Genomic DNA, 20169 nt, shown 5'->3' with positions numbered 1-20169 from the left:
TGCAGCTTTATTAATTAATAGTTCAGTTTTGTTCTAAAACATGATTTTACATAGTATTTTCTGTATTTATTACATTTTTTTCTCATAACATTCTGACTTTTTTCTTCAAAAAAACTTTTCCTCCAAATTTTACTATGAAATTACTACTTTTTTCTTCCTCTGGTATTCATCTGATAACTGCTAAAATGATTTTATCTTAACTTTAAGACTGTGAATTCACAATATTACAATTTTAGCACTGTCATTTAAAAAAATAAATATTAATATTTTAATTAATTAACAATTATTTTTAATTAATATTTTGACTCTTCACTATTTATTTCGGTGAAATTAGTACATTTCTTTTTTTTAATAATTTCGATTTTTGATGGTAGATGATGATGTCACCTCAGACCCCGCCCACAACCCACTGCCACATATAGATACATCGTAAAACTTGTCAAAAATGATCATAGTGCTACAGCTCTATCAAAGTACTATGATAGACCTCAGGATACGAGTCTTGAGTTTTCTGACATCCCACCTCTGTGCTTTCCCTCTGCAATGACTTTGCTCAAAGACTTCTACAACTCCAAATGATCAACTTCCAGCTTTTTCCGCCCCAGACACGGTTCTGTCTCGCTCTGCTCACCACGTCTCTCTCCTCCCCCCACTTTTTGTCAAGCTCCGTTGACCATACAGATGATAGGGGAGACTTTGGCACCAGTGTATCGGAACTAAGAGGTGAGGCTATACAGAGAGAGGAGCTATGAGATCAAATGAGATGGATATAGAGAATGTGAGTCCCAGAGCCTGTCAGTATTTTTATCACCATGGTGTCAAAACAGAAGCCTTAAAGCCAACAATCACCGGTTGCAGAGCCGTTGCACGGTGCTTGTGGCTTGCGTCGGCTTCCGTGATCCATCGGGTCAGTTTTAAGAGCTTTTGGAGTGTGCCCAGTGGAGCAAAGTGAGACCTCTTAAGGGCTGAGATTGATGGACAGAGGTGATATATCCTTGCTGATCCACTGCGGCATGCACAGACAGCGGGGCGGACAATGTGGTAGTGAAGGTCAACAACATACACCTGGAGAGAGGGGAAGCCAGTGTTCCTGTGTAGGACGTTTATACCCTGTGTAAAAAAAAAAAAAAACTGTATTCACTTATTATTATTATAGTATTCATACCTATGGACAATTTGGAATCACCAATTAACCTAGCATGTTTTTGGAATGTGGGAGGAAACCGGAGTACCCGGAGAAAACCCACACATTCACAGGGAGAACATGCATACTCCACACAGAGATGGCCGAGGGTGGAATTGAACCCTGGTCTCCTAGCTGTAAGGTCTGTGCGCTAACCACTCGACCGCAGTGCCACCCAGTTTGCATTGTGCCACCCAGTTTTGCAAAATAAAAATAAAAGAAAAAGAAAAAAATACTTAAACTATATTAGGAAAGCAGGAAGTGAACAAATGTTTGCTAAATACAACCAGTCACGATGTGCTATATATATATCACTATATTGACACTTACTATGGTACCCATTATGGCATTGGATGCTCATATCATTATTAAAAAAAAATAAAATAAAAAAGCCTTAAACTGTATTATGGAAAGCAGGAAGTGAACAAATGTTTGCTAAATACAACCAGTCACGATGTGCTATATATATCACTATATTGACACTTACTATGGTACCCATTATGGCATTGGATGCTCATATCATTATTAAAAAAAATAAAAAATAAAAAAGCCTTAAACTGTATTATGGAAAGCAGGAAGTGAACAAATGTAACAGTTAGTGATTGTAAAAGTACCAGATGGAGGGGTAGGATTTAATATTTAATAAGCTTTATGATATTTAGTTTTAACCAAACGCTAAAACATCTGAGACTTTGATTTGCTGTGGCACACCTCCATTCCATTTGTCAGGGCGCCGCCACCTCAGCTATAATCACATCAGGCAGTAAGTAGGCATTAGGTTTCATAAAGGGGTGACATGACACACTTCTTGTACTGATATAAACTGGCACTGAGAGGCTGTCTGGGTTATGTCTCTGCAGACATGCCCACAAAAAGCTGCCAGTAGATACTGTTACACATCATCCTTTACGCCGCGCCATCTTGTCATCTATCCTTATAAATATTTCATTCCTCTTCTCCCTTTCTGGATTCCTCGTCAAATGACTGCTCATAATTTGCTGCAGACCAGGCGACGTTGCCGCCTCCTTCTCCTCGACCATGACTTGGGTCCCGGCCAGTGTTCAAGGCCAATGACTCACACTGAGCAACAAGCAGCACGCGAGTGGGAAGATGTGGATGTGCAAGGTTGCATTTGTGTTGTAATGATGTCACTGCATCAAATGGTGGAAAATGTACAAAAAAAAACAGCTATATTGAAAAGGATTCAAATTTACTTGAAAAAACAATGGCGGTCGAGTGGTTAGCGCGCAGACCTCACAGCTAGGAGACGAGGGTTCGATTCCACCCTCGGCCATCTCTGTGTGGAGTTTGCATGTTCTCCCCGTGCATGCGTGGGTTTTTCCACCGTGCCACCCCACTCATAAATTAATTTAAAAAATGCATATTTATGGCTAAATTAACTAAAATACAAATACAAGAAAATTAAAAAAAAATTCATTCAAATTGTGAAAGTAGCATCGGACATTATCAGGTGTCAGTAACAGGTTTTTTATTGACGATTTAAATTATTTCAAAACAAGCACAATAATAATAACTAGGGCTGTCAATCAATTAAAATATTTGATTGTGATTAATCACATTTGTTGATAGTTAACTCACATTTAATCTCAGATAGAAATAAGTTTTTATGTATGTATCTATCTATTGCAACTACAATGATAATTACATCGAGTTCTTAATAACCCTGACGTAGAACATAGAACACAACTGCAACACACACAAGCTAAAGTTTTGTTTACGTCTTAAATTGATTACTTTCTCTTTTGCAAGAGCGTCCTGGCCAATTGTTTAGATTAAAAACTTTCTGGAATTCATTCTAACAATAAGGTGCGGCTAAGCAACAATCTGAAGAATTTGTACTATGTTACATGCTTTAATCATCACAAATGTCCCGGTTATTTTTGATAACAGGAACATCTGCATAGACCTTCAGATGCAGCAGAAAAACATTTTTTTTTTTGGCGTAGGACTCAAGAGGTTAAAAAACACTGATGCCATTAAGATAGTGTTTTTTTTCAGCCATAGAATCCTCCGATGACGCAACTAATTGAGCACATTATCTGGTTTTGAAGGTTTACACTAATCCACATTTTGCAGGGGAATTCTTTTAAAACGCATAAGGACCCCCAGAGGGCCTGTGGAAAACAATTTGGGAACTACTTAGAGACGAGATACACACACACACACACACACACACACTGGATTTCGACCTAATGAAGGAGTGAATCACGTCGTGAAAGCAGCTGCTCCTGTAAAACAATTTTTAAAAAAATGCCGGCAAGTGATATGATTGTCCTCCGCATGAGGAAAAAGAAATAACAAGCATCATTCCAGACACATTAAAGATGACTCATACCTCAAACATTATTGCAATGCAGCCGAGTGACTGATCTGATGGAAGTGATGTCCCTAATGTGCTGCTGTAGCGTCAATTCCCTGCAGTGGCTTCAGATGCTGAGCTAAGTGGCTCGCTCTAATTGGCTGCATCTCATCAATTCAAAGAGACCCCGTTACTGTCAAAAGGCTGCGCATTAAATGGCAAGCTCTCAGACAATGGAACTGATTGTCTTAAATATAGACAGGTAGGAAAATCGACTTATCCAAACGCAGACTGGATGACAAGAGGGTTCACTCTGATCTGTTTTTGCGCACTGGTTTTATAAGTGGAATGAATGGAGGGAGTGGAGGTGTGGCTACTAGCTACTAGCTACTAGCTACTAGCCACTAGCCAAGGTAGCTACTAGCTACTAGCCAAGGTAGCTACTAGCTACTAGCTACTAGCCAAGGTAGCTACTAGCTACTAGCCAAGGTAGCTACTAGCTACTAGCTACTAGCCAAGGTAGCTACTAGCTACTGGCTACTAGCCAAGGTAGCTACTAGCTACTAGCTACTAGCCAAGGTAGCTACTAGCTACTAGCTACTAGCCAAGGTAGCTACTAGCTACTAGCCAAGGTAGCTACTAGCTACTAGCTACTAGCCAAGGTAGCTACTACCCTAGCTGCAGTTAGCCAGCATATGCTAACATGAAATGAAAGCCACAGTGTGGGAATATTTTGGTTTTAAATAGAATTAACACGCTCAGAGCATTAACATCGACGAAAAAAGAAAGAAAAGTACTGATTAATTAATTTGTCGTTTGGTTGGCAAATACATACAAAACAATACAAAATGGTGCACATTAGCAAAAACATACACACATACGCTCATGTCGCACACAGGTACATGATACACGACAACAGCAAAATTTATAGACAAGCGATAAGCAGAAAACATCAGTTTTCATAACTGAAAACATCAGTTTAGAGCAGAGGTGGGCAAACTTTTTGACACATCACATAACACATCACATAAATCAAGTACTTGATAAACAACAACTAAGCGTTAAACATAACACATGACTTAAAATTGTTCATCAATATAATTTTCTCACATTTATCTTGTTTAAACACTCAATAAAACCTCACAGGAAATCAAGTCACATATTTTTCACTTACCGTACCTTTTGGTGCTGGTACAGTTCCGCTGTGCTGTATTGTTTTTGTATCCTTGTTGCCTTGTTGTCGTCCTCCTGAACCAAAGATTAATTTACAAGCTAGCAAACTAGCTATGACACATTCAGGAGACATTGCAAGGCTACTTGAATGAGATTGATTGGAATTGATCTACAAGCCAATCAGGACGCAGAAAACTATAGACAGACAAGAGACACTAAAGTTCCCACAATGCAATTCCTCTTAAAAGGCCAGGCTCGGCTCTTGACAGAGTTCATACAATTTTTTTTTTTTTTCGCAATCCGCAAAAGGTGACCCGTGACTGATTATATGTGAACTGCATGCAGGGAGGACTTAGTGCAGTATTAGTGCAGACCTACTAAATATGGACTCAAATATTTCTATCCATTGCTGGGTATTTCCCCCTCGTTCACTCCTATGCCCCAGTGGTTCTCATTAGGATGTTGTGACCTTCTCATGCCGCTCAGTTTAACACTAGGTGAAAATTTTCATTAAGTTCTTATATTGGATTTCATTAGAGTGGCCAGTGAATGTATTGTTGATTCACCGATAGTACAAGTACATTGTAAGAAGATATATATTTTGGAGGGCATCCTCAGTGCCAGTGCCCTCTAGACTCGCAGCCCCCCATTTTCATACTTATTCATTCCACTCCTGGCTGGCTGACATTTAAACTATGCAGCGGACATGCAGAACAGCCCTTGAGACATAGTAGAGAGATTATTTTGTCTCATATTTACATTTCCCCTTCACGTACAACGACTCAAAAAAAGAAAGCAGCCTCATTACAGCATTTTTACATTTGCAAGCTCGTTTTAGCTGAACCAAACTGCTCATTATCGTTTCAAAGACAGTGTTGTTAGAAAGCAGACTGCCTGCGTCTATTGTATTTAATATGGAGAAGAAAAAAAAATTAACAATATGGGAGTCTGAAAATGAGTTGGATCATATTGCCCCCCAGAGGTGACATTATACACGAGCCAAGTCACTTTTCTTCCACTTCAACTTTATAAAAACACAAAGTTCAACAATTACACACCACACATCTTCCCCTCAAAGCAATCATGTCATCAATAATGTGTACTTTTAGAACACATTTCTACAATTAGATACAAACTCAAGTGGTTTTCAATCTCCGTCACAACAGTGAGCAGATGGATGGGTTTGGGTGGGGGTGGGGTGGGGGGGGATTCTGAAACACAGATTTAATTATGAAGCCATGTGACAGAATATGGATCATTTACTGCTGATGGTTATCAAAGTCAACATAATTATTAAAACACCTACTATCACAACACAGTCATTTTTAATCAGTCATGTTAATAAATTATATCAAGCCCATTTTCTCTCCATGACCCCCTCCCTAAACACAAAACGAAAAAAAAAAAAAATCCTAATGAAAAGCAGTCACCGTTTAAACTTATAGGTTAAGTGGAGTGTATCACATTATGTCAGTTAAGTGGAATGACGAGCAGTCGTGTGGTAGGATAAATAAGGGAAACATTTTGGTTGAGGGTAAATTCCATACAATATATTGAATCATTATATTTATAACCTGAGCGCAGTTTTCCACCACACAATCAATAGTGATGCAAAATGTAGTCTTTAAATTTATTTTTTTTTAAAGAGAATTGAAATGTGGAAAAAATGCTACATAATTGACTTCAGACCTGACCGACCGTGATAATCCACAAATTAGGATTTTTATTTTTTAGGATTTTTTTTGTTTTATAAATTGGTAAATTTGTAGTTTACGACGTTTAAAATGTAGGTTTTAAGACTTATTAGAGCCATCTATATATGATATAACGCCTAAATAATCACCTCTACAATCAGATTATTCAATATAGTAGACATAATAGAAAATAAGACATAATTTCGACTCACACATTAGCATTTGGAGAGTTCCTTTGTTCATTTTTTTTTTTAAACTTGCGGTACTTCCTGCGGTGGCTATTGTCTCCTCAATGTACCATACTGCAACATTACTGACAACTGATGACTAGTGTTGAATGCGTCTTTCAATTGCAGGTTCTAAAAGTCATATTTGCATTTTAGTTTATTTAGTTATTTCTATGCTTAATTTGGGCCAAAAATACACAACCTTTGCTTTAACATTCTATTTTGACTAATAGCCTGTAGTCAACCACAAAAATGAAGAACCGTGATAGAGCGGAGCCGGGAAATTGGAAACGTGATATGACGAGGGACGACTGCATATCCAGGAAAATTCAGAAACCTGAAAACATGGTTGACAAACACTTGCTTAGAAGTTGTAACCATGACTGCTTGTGGACTATTCAATGTAGGACGATGTGGTCGGAGGTGGTCATGTGCGCCGGGCCTTCTGCCTCTTGGCCTGACGTTTGGCCTCGTCCAAAGCGACGCTGTCACCGCTAGCCTGGGCCATGCTCCGTACACCCTGGATACGATTCACCATCTGCAGCAGGAAGGGGATGACCTGGAAGACCAGCAGACCAGTAAGTACATGGACGAAAAGCCACTTTGAAGAGTGTAGGAAAGTGGAGTTCACATACCTTTTCGTGGTTGTATGCTGCTAACAGGAGTAGTAACGTAAGGGGTAGTGCAATATAGGAGCCCTGGGCGACATCTTGGTCAGGCACTTTGCGCTTGGGGAGAAGACAGATGTGACAACAGTGTTATTTATATTCAAAAAAACACACTGGAGTGAAAAAATAAATAGCTTGCTTACGGTGGGATTGAAAGTAAGGGTGACATGCTTATGGTAGCCTGTGGAAGTGAAGGAGACCTGAGGCAGCGTGAAGTCATATTGCGTGCGGGACAGTGTGGAGTACAGCATCAGGACGTAGCTCTGAAGGAGGAGAGGGCAACAACAGGACATCATATCATGAAAACACATCCTCACGAGGAGTCAATAAAAGCAGTCAAAAAAATGTAAAAGCTACTTTCAATGCCGCTGGAGCCTATCCCAGATGACTATGGGCGAGAAATGGGGTACACCCTGGACGGGTCACCAGCCAACAATTCACACCTATGGACAATTTGGAGTGGCCAATTAACCTAGCATGTTTTTGGAATGTGGGAGGAAACCGGATGCACGGGGAGAACATGCAAACTCCACACAGAGAAGCCGAACTGAGATTTGAACGCAAATTGTCAAGATCTCCTGACATGCTATCACCACTTATCCACCATGCGGCATTCTAAAAGTATTTATTCTTATCAAAGACACAGCCACTCTACCAGACAGCAAACAAATGGTGACAGTTGAGCCTGTGGCAAGAACATATTCTGCACAGACATAAGAGCTGCTACTCATTGGAATAGGTTGCCTTGTTCCTTAAAGGGGACCTAATATGCTTTTTCTACTTTTCTGACCTATAAATGTCGTTAGAATGTTGTATTCCTGTGTTAAACCATGCAAAAGTTTCAGATAATGAGGTTTGCAAATTTGGAAATGAGCACTAAAAGAAGTTTAAAATGGCTCAAAATGCTCGGTAAGACTGCCCCTTCATGATGTCACAGGGGGTGACATTGTGGTATATGGTTCAAAGGTAGGAAGCACTTTGGACGTGTGACCAATCACAGCAAAGCGTGACCGTGGGTGGAATAAATTAAAACAAAATGTTTTGGCAGGAAGCACAAATCAAAGGAAATACAGCTGGAATAGGTGCAGATTCTAGAAAATCTAAAAAGTTTGCGGGTTATTGTGTGTAGCTGCTCTATAGGAGACCACAACTCAACAATACAAAGGGTGGAAAAAATGAAAATAATAGGTCCCATTTAAGAAAATTAAACAATACAAGATGTTTTAAAAAAAATAATATTTTTTTCATCTTTTTTTTCTTGTTTTTCATGATGTAGACATGATATGACGTTTTACAATATTGTTGGTTTTGTATGTGTATTTTATATTCACTTTGTGTGATAGACCCCAAGACCACTTGTTACTGTGCTATCCACTAATGGGCATCATCCATCCATCATTCTATACCACTTATCCTGATTGGGCTTGTGGGGGTATGCTGGAGCCTATCCCAGCTGACTTTGGGCAAGAGGCGGGTACATTCTGGACTGGTCGGCAGCCGATCACCGGACATACGCACATTCATCCCTTTGGTCAATTAACCAAACATCAGTTTTTTTTCCTGTTCTTTTCAAAATCATACTGTCAAAACCGCGCATTGGACCATACCTACTCAAATCCAACCCTCTGCAAAACAGATGAGATGCGTTAAACATTGAAAATGTTCCTCTAATATAATACAATGCACAAGTGAAGGGTGTTACCTCTCCATCTCTGTCCAGCGGCGGGAAATGGAAGAAGAGGGACTGTCCAAGCGAAACACTATTGATGGGGTTGTCCAAGTTGTCACTCTTATACAGCTTCACCTGAGCAGAGAAGAAAAGTTGTTTAACCCGGCTTATCTCATACTTTCATGTCATATGAACAAAGCCCAGGAGGCTTACATAATATTAATTCAATTATTAGCATACCGAAAGAGTTGCTAGATGTTCAGGGGATGTGATGACATTACCACTCAGGTCAAACTGATTGATTTGTCTGAAGGCGATGATGTTGATTCCGTCAATGTCACTGCTGCCGACCTGAATAGAAGAAGAGAATGTGGTGCAGCATGTGCAGATGCAGGCTTGGACTCCAAATGCAGATAAATTTGTGAGCCAATCACACGGTGTGAGAGAATAACAGAGAATTAATGGGAATTAAGGCCTTTTCAGCCTTGCAAGAGAGATTAAGGGGCCTGCACTTCTCAAAAGAGGACAAATTACAAAGTGAAAGGTTTTCAGCTTGCAATGGGATTATCTGTGCTTTTGTTTCGTGTTCAGAATGGACCCATGTGATAGGTCGCACTCTATGTTCCCACACTGACGATTTAATGAGGAAAATAATAGTTTTCCTGGCAGGGATGTTGTGCTGTAAAGCATCCAGAAAACTTTAATATGACAATATTAATCAAAAGCATCAACATCTTATTTACAGTATAAGGACTGGAATTTAACTGATTGGGATTGTCGCCAGAGCAACACTTTGAGTCTTTCTCCAGGGCCGCCTTTTCTTTTTCATTTACCATATATCCTGATTTGGTGACTCAGCCCATTTATTTTCTGAAGTGCACAGGAGGAAAGCCTTTTATTAGTGTATGCTTTTATTTATTGTAACAAATTTGCAGAGTGGTCCAAATTTTTATGTGAAATTTCCTTTCCCCAATAAATAATGACTCTTGGTCAAAATAAGTATATGTGAAGTGAAAGTAGAGTGGTGAATGCGTGAAATCATGCACCAAGATTATCTTTAATATTATGCAGGGAACTCATTTCCAACATAAATTAAGATTTACATGACTGGGTACGTGCTGCTTTTTTGGTCTCTTTCATGTCCATAAGTCAATGACAGTTTATTAACTGAGGTAATTGCAGTTTCACTATTACACGTGTTAATCAAAACATAAGATTAGGATGATTTATTAAGCAGCCTAATCTAATCTGGTGGTTAGATTAGCATGCTCATCTGTGAGCACAAACCCGAGTATAAGACAAGGAATGTGTCAAAAAGTTCAGCCATGTTGTCCCTGGGAAAAGAGACATAATAAATATGCAGCTTACCTCTATGGCTCTTTGCTGAGGTAAAGCTCTCTCTATGTGGTCGTTTCCTTCAGCTCGCAGTTGAATCAGGTATTTGCAATCAGGCTATAGACAAGCAGAATCATTTTAGTGCATATCAGAGGATATAAAAAAAAATGTCATTTTAAAACCAGGTAATTATCATCTTCACCAGTAGACCCCTGAGTCGGAAGCGACCTTCCTCATCAGTGACAGTGTCCTCGCTGTAGAGGCTACAGTCTCCTTGGCCAACCGCTTCCACGGCAACATCCCTCTCAGCATCACCACTCAGAGACAGCACTGCTCCGTAGCAGCTGCAGACAAACGTACAGTTATTAGACTATGCTATCATTGGGACAGCTGAGATGATACAGAAGCTAAAAGTACCTGTAGGCAGTCTTAATGCCAGTGATATCAATACTAAGGATTTGACCCTCCTCTACTGTAATCATCTGGGATGCCGGCTCAAAACGGAATTCCTTCATCATCGGCTTGAAGTAATACTGACCTGGACTCTGGAGAGAATGAAGAAAGTGTTCATGTCACAAATGATGCATAAAATCACATTCTGACTTAGGTTACCTGAAAACATTAGGTCAAAATGTAGGGCTCTAGTTCTGATGTTGAAAAAACAAAATTGAATGTTTACAAGTGACCGGGAAAATTGGTGACTTTTAATAACAGCCATGTTGACGTGTCAATTTAATTAACTACATGACTAGGATTTTATTTTTTTTCAAGCCGGCAAGATACTTTGTGCTTCTCAACGCTGGTATCAATGTACATTTTTGGCATCTATTATTGTTTTTTATTAAAAACACAAAAAGGCAGCGGTGGCTTTTTTTTACGTTATCAGATAAATTGGTACAATGTCATAATTTCTCATATCAGGCCAATAATTATCAGTCCAATATAAATTATGCACCCCTAAAAGTAATATTGAAAAAATATTTTCAAATGTGAAAAAAAAGAGTTCCCTACCAGGTTATTGAAGTTGAGGATGCCAGAGTCCTGAGTCAAGAGGTTTGAGCGAAACTGTCCTCCACTTAGAGACAAAAGAACTCCTGACAGCGGATGACCGTCTTCTGACTTCATCTACAACAAAGACACACACAACGACAAGGTGCCCACGTTAATAGGTTTCATGGTCATACTTATTCACTTATTTCAGCACAGCACAGTATATTGCAATTGTAGTTCTAGTACCACAGTTATAATAGCAGTAATAGTGGTTCTAATGTCAATGATTAACATGAAGCATAGCTGACATCAACAGAGAAGATATTAAACTACAAAAAAAGAAGCTGTCAACTAAATTATTATTGTCACAATACCTTATTGTCATGGGCAGAGCCTCCTACTCAAATAAAATGATGGCTTTGGGCAAGGTGAGTCGTTTGTCAGCGATGCTGTCATAACACCACTAAAATGTGTGTATATATAAATGATACACAAGACAGTTTCGAACTATTTATCTCAGTTTGACAGAGAACACTGAATAATTCATGGTCGATAATTGCAGATCCCACCAGGTAACTCGATAGCAGCAGAATGCAGATTTGGCTGTGGACAGTATGTCAAGTATTTCATGTGTTTATTCATCATTCCAATAAAAAAAGACATCACCATGTTTGGAACTAAACTGGTTACTGGGGGAGCCGGTAGCAGCCACCAATATATCATCTCAAATTATGAGCTTAAGTGATAAAGGGATAGTTTGGATTGTTTAACATGAAGTTGTATGACAACCCTATCAGCAGTTTAGTACATCAACGGTGAATTTGCATCATAAGGCAGAAGATAAATATAAAGCAGAGCGATTTGACGAGTGTTCAGGATAAAAGAATCAGTACTGCAGGTGGAAAAAAATATATACCTTGAAGGTGATTCCAGCCAGAGCGAAGGCCTTGAAATCTCCCTGACTTCCCTCCACTTGACTCAGGACAAAACCTTCTTTACTGGCACTGATGTCATACTGCCTGTCGCTGTGGAGTGGACCCACACTGCACGGACAAGAGGAGAAAGAAAGTGGTTATGACGCTCAAAGTTTCAAACATGTCGCAGAAGAAAGGAATAGAGGTCGAAAGTTGGAAAAAATGAAATATGAAATTGTAAATGGGGTGACATCCTGAATCAGATCACTCACCAGTGCTCTTGTTATATTGGACGGATATTGGTCAACTTAATTACATGTCAGTTAAGAACTGTGACTGGAAGAGCACCATTTCTACAGATGAGAAATCGTGTCTATCTATAAACAGACGCCCACAGTTCAGAATACCATTTCAAGTAAGGCCTCGTCATGACCAAAACTTTAACAGGATTATTATTTTTTACCTCATATTTTGAAGTCCATTTGTTAGGATGTAAACTCTTCAGGTGTACCATCAAAACCTATCCTGTTGGCTGTATGTCTGTTGACTGTCGGCTATAACTGAAGTAGTGTCTCACAGTGAAGTCATACATTTCATCAGTCATCAGGCTAACATTAAAAGTGTTCTGCCAATAAGTGACCAACGATCACCGAAGTCACCACAACTCATCCTGGAGGGAGGCATGAATGTGGGCAACAAATCTAATGAGGATCCTTTCAAACAAATGTCAGCTTCACTAATGCAATTTGGAAAGATCTTTGAATAGAGAACACGTCTTGTGCAGAATGTTAAGCCAATTCATCACATAGATTCAGTTCAGTTTTTACTTACATTCTTGCTTCCAAATAATTTTTTTAACTCAAACCTCAAACTTCTATTTACTGGTTTTCAAACACTTCTTGGTTTTCCATACCTGTATGTTCCCATCTCATCAGTAGCCACAGTGATGAGTGGTAGAGTGGCACCTTTCTCACTGATGGAGATCTCTACACCTTGCAGTTCCGGTGACACCTTGCCTTCCAAGAAGAGCCCTGCACGGCCTATAATGTCCACCACGCGACCCGGACAGGACTCTGCAAAATGAATATAAATTTCCTGTTGCTATAGCAGGCATAGGCTGAAATTTACGTCAAAAAGTGACTTCAATCAGTGTGGATTATTGGACAGCAATTTGTAAGGGGAACATGCAGTACCTCCTGTGATGGTGGCCTCGACTTCAGGAGGGTAGAAGAGCAGCTCCTTGGAGGAGGGAGTAACTGTTACCTTCTCACCAGCCCTGCAAAGTAAACCAAAGGTGGTTTTCCCATTAGACTTATCTTTGTGTGAATTAATTGTATTTAAAGTATGGTTTGTGGGGAATATGCAATTCTTTTAATAGAATAAATATTGATTGTTCTGACTGTTCTGTTGACTGCAATTGACCTTGCCCAGTAGGAGAACTCATAGTGAAAAGGGCCTGTCAGATCATCAGCCCTCTCTTGAACGGGAGGGCTATCATCCTTGGAGGTCCCATCCTCTTCAGCTGCTCGCCGCTCTCGTTCCTGGCGCCGTAGCTGAATCTCCTGCAGTTGCTGCTCCTGCCTCTGCTCCTCCAGACTCCGCAGGGGGCCAAGAACCAGTGCCGGCTCACTTTCAATGGACGATCTGACAGGCAAAAAGAAATGTATAGATGGAAACAGACACATGCTGTACTATACATAGCAGGTTACATTGCAACATTCATTCATCACTTTTTACAGTGTATTATTTTGATATGGATTTATCTTTATATTCTAGAATTGTAGCTACGTATACATTTACTTTTTGATAAAGTGTATTGACATGTAAATTAATTAGATTCCTGCCATTAGTGCCCTATGAAAAATAATATACATGTTTACTATTGTGATTATTATTAGTTAGCTTCATAAATCCATAAATGCAATGTACCTGACAGCAAATGTAATAGATGTATACTAGCACCATCTACGAGCACCATCTAACAAAACCCTCCCCCAAATGTGCCTTACTTGATAGTGATTGTGACGTCGAGGATCTTGTCAGTGGTGATGAGCCCTGTCATGTGATGGCGCACAGCGGTAAGAGTCAGGATACTGGGTGCTGAGCTGTTAAGACCAATGTTAAAACATGTCATGTGACAGAACTGTATACAGGGTGACCACATGATGGTTGTTTTACTTACGTATCATAAGTGTAAAAATCCTGTTCAAACTGGTGGCAGGAGCGAGGAGTGACTTTGTAAACGCCTGGATGAGACATTTTTAGAGGATTAATTACTTTCCTCCGGTTTTAGATGTTGAGATAACACTGGTGCCTCGCTCTTAATAAGCTCAGTGGAAGAGTTGAATATTGCTTTCATAACTTGCTAATTCATACAATTTGAATGATACAATGAACAAAGGAAAATTAATCTCACCAGGTTTGGAGAGGCAGAAACGGTTGACTCCCTTGGAGAGATTGTAGATGCCCACATTCTCGGGTTTGCTGCCATCTTGGAAGAACTCCTGCAAAGAAACACACATTTAATGTAAACGTAAGAACGTGTCATCCACCCGGTATGAGTTCATTACTGACCAGGGTAATGGCATGGGAGAGGGAGCAGCGTAGGATGTAGCCGATCTGTCGGAACTCCACCCCCAGTACGTCAGAGTCCAGGACCTCAACTTCCATGGATTTATGCTTCCAACACCACTCCTCATGAGAGATGCTCACTGGAGCAAATAAAAATTAAGACATACAGAAGTTGTTAAAACACAGCTGCCACACAACTTGGAAGGAAGGAATTCCAGTTGAGTGAGTGCAGTTCAGGCCCTTTTTTTTTTTTTTTACCCATAATCACTTTCAGTTTCGGGGTCTCATGTATAAAGCTTCCATGCACACAAAGCAAGGATGTCACATTTATGGACAACATTATATATACACAAGGACATTGATTTCTGACCTTTGTATTTCCCAGGTAGAACGTTGTCAAAGGAGAAGCTGAGGATGTCACTGCTACCAGACAAGGGCACAATCCTTCTCTCTCCTTGTCGGCTAACTGGTTGCAGTGTTACCGACAGGTCATCACAGGACGCTGGAGGTCAGCAAGACAGCATGTGGTCAAGTGCCGTCATCACAACAGTATATAAATCATTGCTTCATGTAAATAATGTATTACGGCATGCAAAGTGTTAATTACACATTACCTAAACAGTAAACCTTTCCAGAGACAGAGGCCATGAACTGGGTAAAGAGTAGGTCTGTGAGAGGCTGGTCCACAACTGAAAACTCCAGAGAATGAGGCTGCAATGCCAAGCCTGCTTTCACATCTGCTTCTGGGAGAGATACCTGCGCACACAGCGGGCTTCTACTATTATGCGTACAACATTTGTTCATTGTATACATACGGCACTGCACAAGTTTGGTGTGATCAAATAAATGCCAAGTCACATGAAATATCTTTTTCAGACACAAGTATTCATTTGAATGGTAGTCGTACGTGGACACTGTAATCTCCGGGTTTCGCCTGAAAACAGAACGCCCCGTGGGTGTCAGAGTCAATGACCCGGCCTGATGTCTTGTCTTGGCCCTGGTGTGTCAAGGTGACCTTGTAGCGACCCTGCTGCTTCATGCCCTCAGGCAAGCGGCTGATGGAGATCTGTCCACAAACACTGAACCTGCATTAAAAACAGGGAGTACAAATTCCTGAATAACTTGAATATATATTCACAAACCATAAAATTAGGTAAGCATGCATAAAAACAATGCCTTGCAAAGAAACAAATGCTTAGGGTTTGACTCACTGTCAATGACGCATGTTTGTTTTAAAAAAATAAATCAAATATATACATTACATAGGTTAGCTAATGTGTTAGCTCCATTATGGCATGAATGGTACAGTCCACTCCGAGACCAAATGGTAAAATCCGTTGTTTACATTTTAAGCAGTCGTCTGGGAGCAAGAAAGTAGCTGAATATTTAAACACAAACTACTTTTGGACCATGAATAATTTAGCAGGCTTTGTGGAGATGCACGCTCAATGACTAGTTCTATCATTGGATCTCATGAGATTGTGCAGGTGTACACAATGAGGTGGTTCATGGTCCACTGCAATCACCTGCAAATGGGAGCAGACGATGAAAAAACATGAACACAAACGATATCAGATGGACGCACCCTGCTGTAATGATGTCAGGGAGTTGTGGTGTGTTGGGGGCAATTTTGACTGTTATTGGCTCGAAGAACATCAGCTCCTTTTGGACGCGGATGGTGTAAGTACCAGCTGTCATGTTCTCCAGCCTGTAAGAACCATCCTCTTTGCTGACAACTGTGGAGGAAGGCAGCAGAAGCCAGAATGCGATACCCTGTATGCGTAATTACAGTGTTGAAAACAAAGTATGTGGTCATCTGATAATGTTACCTTTTATCTGATTGTTGAGGGAGACTGTGGCATCGGCTACGCCCTCCCCAGCTACACTGTTCAGAACCCGTCCGGTCACAGAGAAACCCATAACTCGAAAGATAGGCTATACAAAAGACACACAGAAGTTAACATTGAGTGTATTATTAGTGGATTGAACATATTCGAAAGTTTAAAACACATGATTAGACTTTATACCTCTAGTGTCAAACTGCTGTGCTCAACCTTGAAATTCATTCTAGAAGGAGCGACATCGAAAGTGATCCTTTCTCCTCTGTAGAAGGGCACCTAAAGGAGATACCTTATGAGCTATAAATAGAATTGCAAATTAAAAATGCTTCTCATGGAGAGCTTACCACAGTGTACTCTCCACTAGCCAGTGAGGGGAAGTTGAAGGTGCCATCCTCCCTAGAGAGGGCACTGCACAGGTAGAAAAGAGAGCTGTCCCCAGAATCGGCACCCTCCACTGGAGAAAAATTGCAGTCCTTTACATCCTGGGGACCAAAGGAAACAAGTTACAATGAAGTATTATAATCTACACTTTGAGCTTGACCATGTTGACATCTCTCCTCTTTCTGGACAAAATGTCCGTTTACCTCTCTTTTCACTTTGGCCGAGTAAAGAAGGAAGGTGACCTCTTTCATGGGCTCTCCATCACTGCGCACCTCCCCCGAGACGTCATAGCCTCCGACCACCAGATGGTCAGCGGCCGGCGCATTGGCAGTGGAAATGTGCACTGAGGTTGCACTCTGTGGGAAGATGGCAAAAGGTCACAAGCAGCTGCAAGAAGGTCAGACTGATTATGTACGCTATGGCTGACTAGGGGCCTCATTTGCTTGGATTGCGTACTCACAAAACCAAATAATTTACATATGAAAGTAAAAAAAAAAAAAAAGACCTTCAAAAGCATGCGGTGCATGCTTGTATGCCTTCTTCTCATTATAAAAACCACCTACAATGAACTGTGCGCACAACTCAAGCCCATGTCATCCCACTACTCCTCCTACAATCATCTAGAAATGGTCAGTGCTAAATAGCTCATGAATATGCTGATGCTTGTAAGGATCACGATAGACTGTAAAAGAAGGAAAGATGGGAGCCACCAACTCCAAAGAAGAAGGCCACATCTGCATATTGTCTAATATAGTGTTTTAAAATGGGACAGAAGGCAGTCCACATGGTGCTACGTATTTTAGAGTTAATTTGTTTCATTTGTGTTGATGCGACTATGAGCTTTACTTTGTGGTGTTGCTAATTCCCGTTTCTGAAAATCTTTGCATGAGCTCCATGCATGGATGAAAGATGCATACACACATTTCACCCCTGATGACGCAACTTTTGGTTTATAAAAAGAAGCCGAGGGAACCATATTGGCTGAGGTGCATATAAATATTTTACACTCAACTGATGCAAAATAAAGCCTTTAAATTAGCTATTTGTGAAGTGAAGTTTGTTTCTGGGTGTACTCGGCAGTGGGAAATTTTAATTTATAGTCACACAAAATTTAATAAGACACCTTTAAATCATATACACATAAGGTTAAGATGTGGTGAGAGATCAGAATGCATCAGTTAAACGTGACTGAAAGGTACCAACCTGCTCCAGGATCCAGGAAGGATGGGAAGCAATAATGTCATAAATTCCAGGGAGGACTTTGTGAAAGGTGTATCTGTGTTGTAGGAAGAGTGGCAAAACATAAGACAACATGGATCCCATCAGTGGAAAAGCATGTCTTGATCAAAAACGCTGAAGGTACTTACGTTCCCCCAGGTTGTGTGATGACACTCTGGAGTTTCTCGTCTGTTCCTGCTCGGCTCAATTTAACTTCTACTCCAGCTGGGCCAAGAAGATGGCCTTTACTGAGGACCTGTGAAATGATAACATCAGAAATAAATTAGGTTTAGGATGACATTTCAAAAGTAGTAAACCAACAATGTTGGTGTTGATTGACACCTGCAGTACACACATTTAGGGTTTCAAAACATCACAAAATAAATCTGTAAATATAAAGCAAATACTTCCAAAAATGCAAATACTGTTGCAGTTTGAAGAAAGAAAAGTTAAAGAAATCTCACCTTGCCTGATACGGAAAAGCCAGTGAAAACAAAATTGATGTCCTGTTCTTTTGTACATATGTCTGTGACTCCATCCACATGGAGCTCAACGCTGGTAGGCTCTGACAAATGTTACAGAAACAATGTTAATCACGGTTTTCAAATTAATTAATCATGATTAATTATCAGCAAATGTATCTGGAATATGCCAGGTTTTTACTGTGTTTTATATACATTACAATACAATGTTATATGTATTAGGGCTGTCAATTCATTAAAATATTTAATATTTTTATATAATATTTGTACAGATAGACTAGTATAGTGTATTTTTACGCTTTTTCTTTCACCTCATATTTGCTCCCAAATGTTGATATATGTGGGCATGCACAAAGGTAAGATTTGTTGACCTTATTGAGAGCTAATGTGCATATTTCTTCATTCAAAGTTTGACAGAATACGCCTATTGATGCCATGTTTGATCACTCCCTTCTCAAAACGTAATACCATTTGACTTATCTTGCATCTTTTGTTTACAAGCATTGCCTAGCTGTCACTGCTTGAACTCTTGAGTAGTTTTGCATTATGACTGTTCATTTCAGACTTTATATAATAGCTTATGAGCATCAAATAGCATGTAAATAAAGTTGTGTAGAATTTAAATGTTGCCAGTTACAAATGAAACAGACCAACATACCAAAGCTCCAGCCAAGGGGAGGTTCAATCTTTAAAACAAAGTCTCCCTGTACAAAGAATAAAAAAGAAGTGTGTATCATTATCATCAAATAGCAAATAAATAATATGTCCATTTGTCAAACCTTGTCGTAGAGAGGGATCATAAAGTATCCATTGATCGGAGCACAGTCAGTCTGGTATTTTAGTGAGCCTTGCTTGGTGTAGAGTTTAATCTGAAAGTAAAACAGGAGAAAATGTTCATGAAACAACGTTAATCACAGAACCTGTCTTCTAATTTCGGCACAATTGAGCTCTTGAAATTTAGTTTTACGATGCAGTGACGTCTTATCGACTAACAGAAGAGGAACACTTAATGTAACTAATTGGCCCAACAGCTAATCTTTTGCAGTCTGTGAATGAGCCGGGATTAACACTAGTGCCTCGTGCAACACATTCTCCTCAACTGACACATATATAAGGAACAAAATGAGTTATACCGAGTGAAATGCGGTCATTTTTTCCAACAGGTATATCACTGCGATAAGTAAAATAACGCTAGTTAGCAAAGAGCTCAATGGCTAAAACCAGGGGCATTAGTACACTCACCTCGATCAGCGAGTAATTGATTTCAACATCGGATTTGACGAATCCTCCACATGCCACCACGATGTCATCGGACGATACGACCAAAAACTGAGAATACGTGATCCAGAACAAGACCCAAATGGTACTTATATCGGCCCGTATGGTGATTCTCAGCATTTTGGATGAATGGTCGCCTGTCAAACCGTTGAACAGCATGCTGCATCCGGTTCCGGATCAGCTGACTTGCTGCAAATGTACTTAAAATTCAGCAGCAGCGCCTCC

The 20169-nt window shown here is 40.0% G+C and overlaps 1 protein-coding gene across 1 annotated transcript; it reads right to left on the bottom strand.

Moving 5' to 3' along the window:
• Positions 1-5858: 5858 nt before the first annotated feature.
• Positions 5859-20145, bottom strand: nomo (nodal modulator). Its single transcript, XM_058063561.2, has 31 exons — positions 19909-20145; positions 19446-19535; positions 19325-19370; positions 18649-18749; positions 18334-18440; positions 18170-18242; positions 17170-17322; positions 16930-17067; positions 16772-16861; positions 16574-16679; positions 16330-16480; positions 15652-15829; positions 15359-15500; positions 15115-15246; positions 14748-14884; positions 14590-14677; positions 14356-14419; positions 14183-14278; positions 13596-13817; positions 13367-13449; positions 13087-13246; positions 12176-12302; positions 11281-11394; positions 10687-10814; positions 10472-10613; positions 10303-10386; positions 9175-9285; positions 8968-9069; positions 7409-7528; positions 7233-7325; positions 5859-7156 (listed from the first exon to the last, which is right to left on the bottom strand). The coding sequence occupies exons 1-31, from the start codon at positions 20101-20103 to the stop codon at positions 7025-7027; spliced, it is 3705 nt and encodes a 1234-aa protein (XP_057919544.2). The 5' UTR covers positions 20104-20145; the 3' UTR covers positions 5859-7024.
• Between the last annotated feature and the right edge of the window lie 24 nt (positions 20146-20169).

The sequence above is a fragment of the Doryrhamphus excisus genome, linkage group LG9 (genome assembly GCF_037039965.1).
Source record: "Doryrhamphus excisus strain RoL-2023G ecotype Guam linkage group LG9, RoL_Dexc_Guam_v1.1, whole genome shotgun sequence".
Classification (NCBI taxonomy): domain Eukaryota; kingdom Metazoa; phylum Chordata; class Actinopteri; order Syngnathiformes; family Syngnathidae; genus Doryrhamphus; species Doryrhamphus excisus.
Note: the sequence above shows the minus strand (reverse complement) of the source record. Positions and strands in the feature narration are given on the sequence as shown.

Excerpts from the sequence above, each read along its gene's own strand:
- nomo (XM_058063561.2), bottom strand. The coding sequence starts at position 20,103 with ATGCTGTTCAACGGTTTGACAGGCGACCATTCATCCAAAATGCTGAGA. Across the intron at positions 18,750-19,324 it reads TCCCCTTGGCTGGAGCTTTG|AGCCTACCAGCGTTGAGCTC; the intron begins GTATGTTGGTCT and ends AACATTTGTCAG. Across the intron at positions 7,157-7,232 it reads CAGCATACAACCACGAAAAG|GTCATCCCCTTCCTGCTGCA; the intron begins GTATGTGAACTC and ends CTGGTCTTCCAG.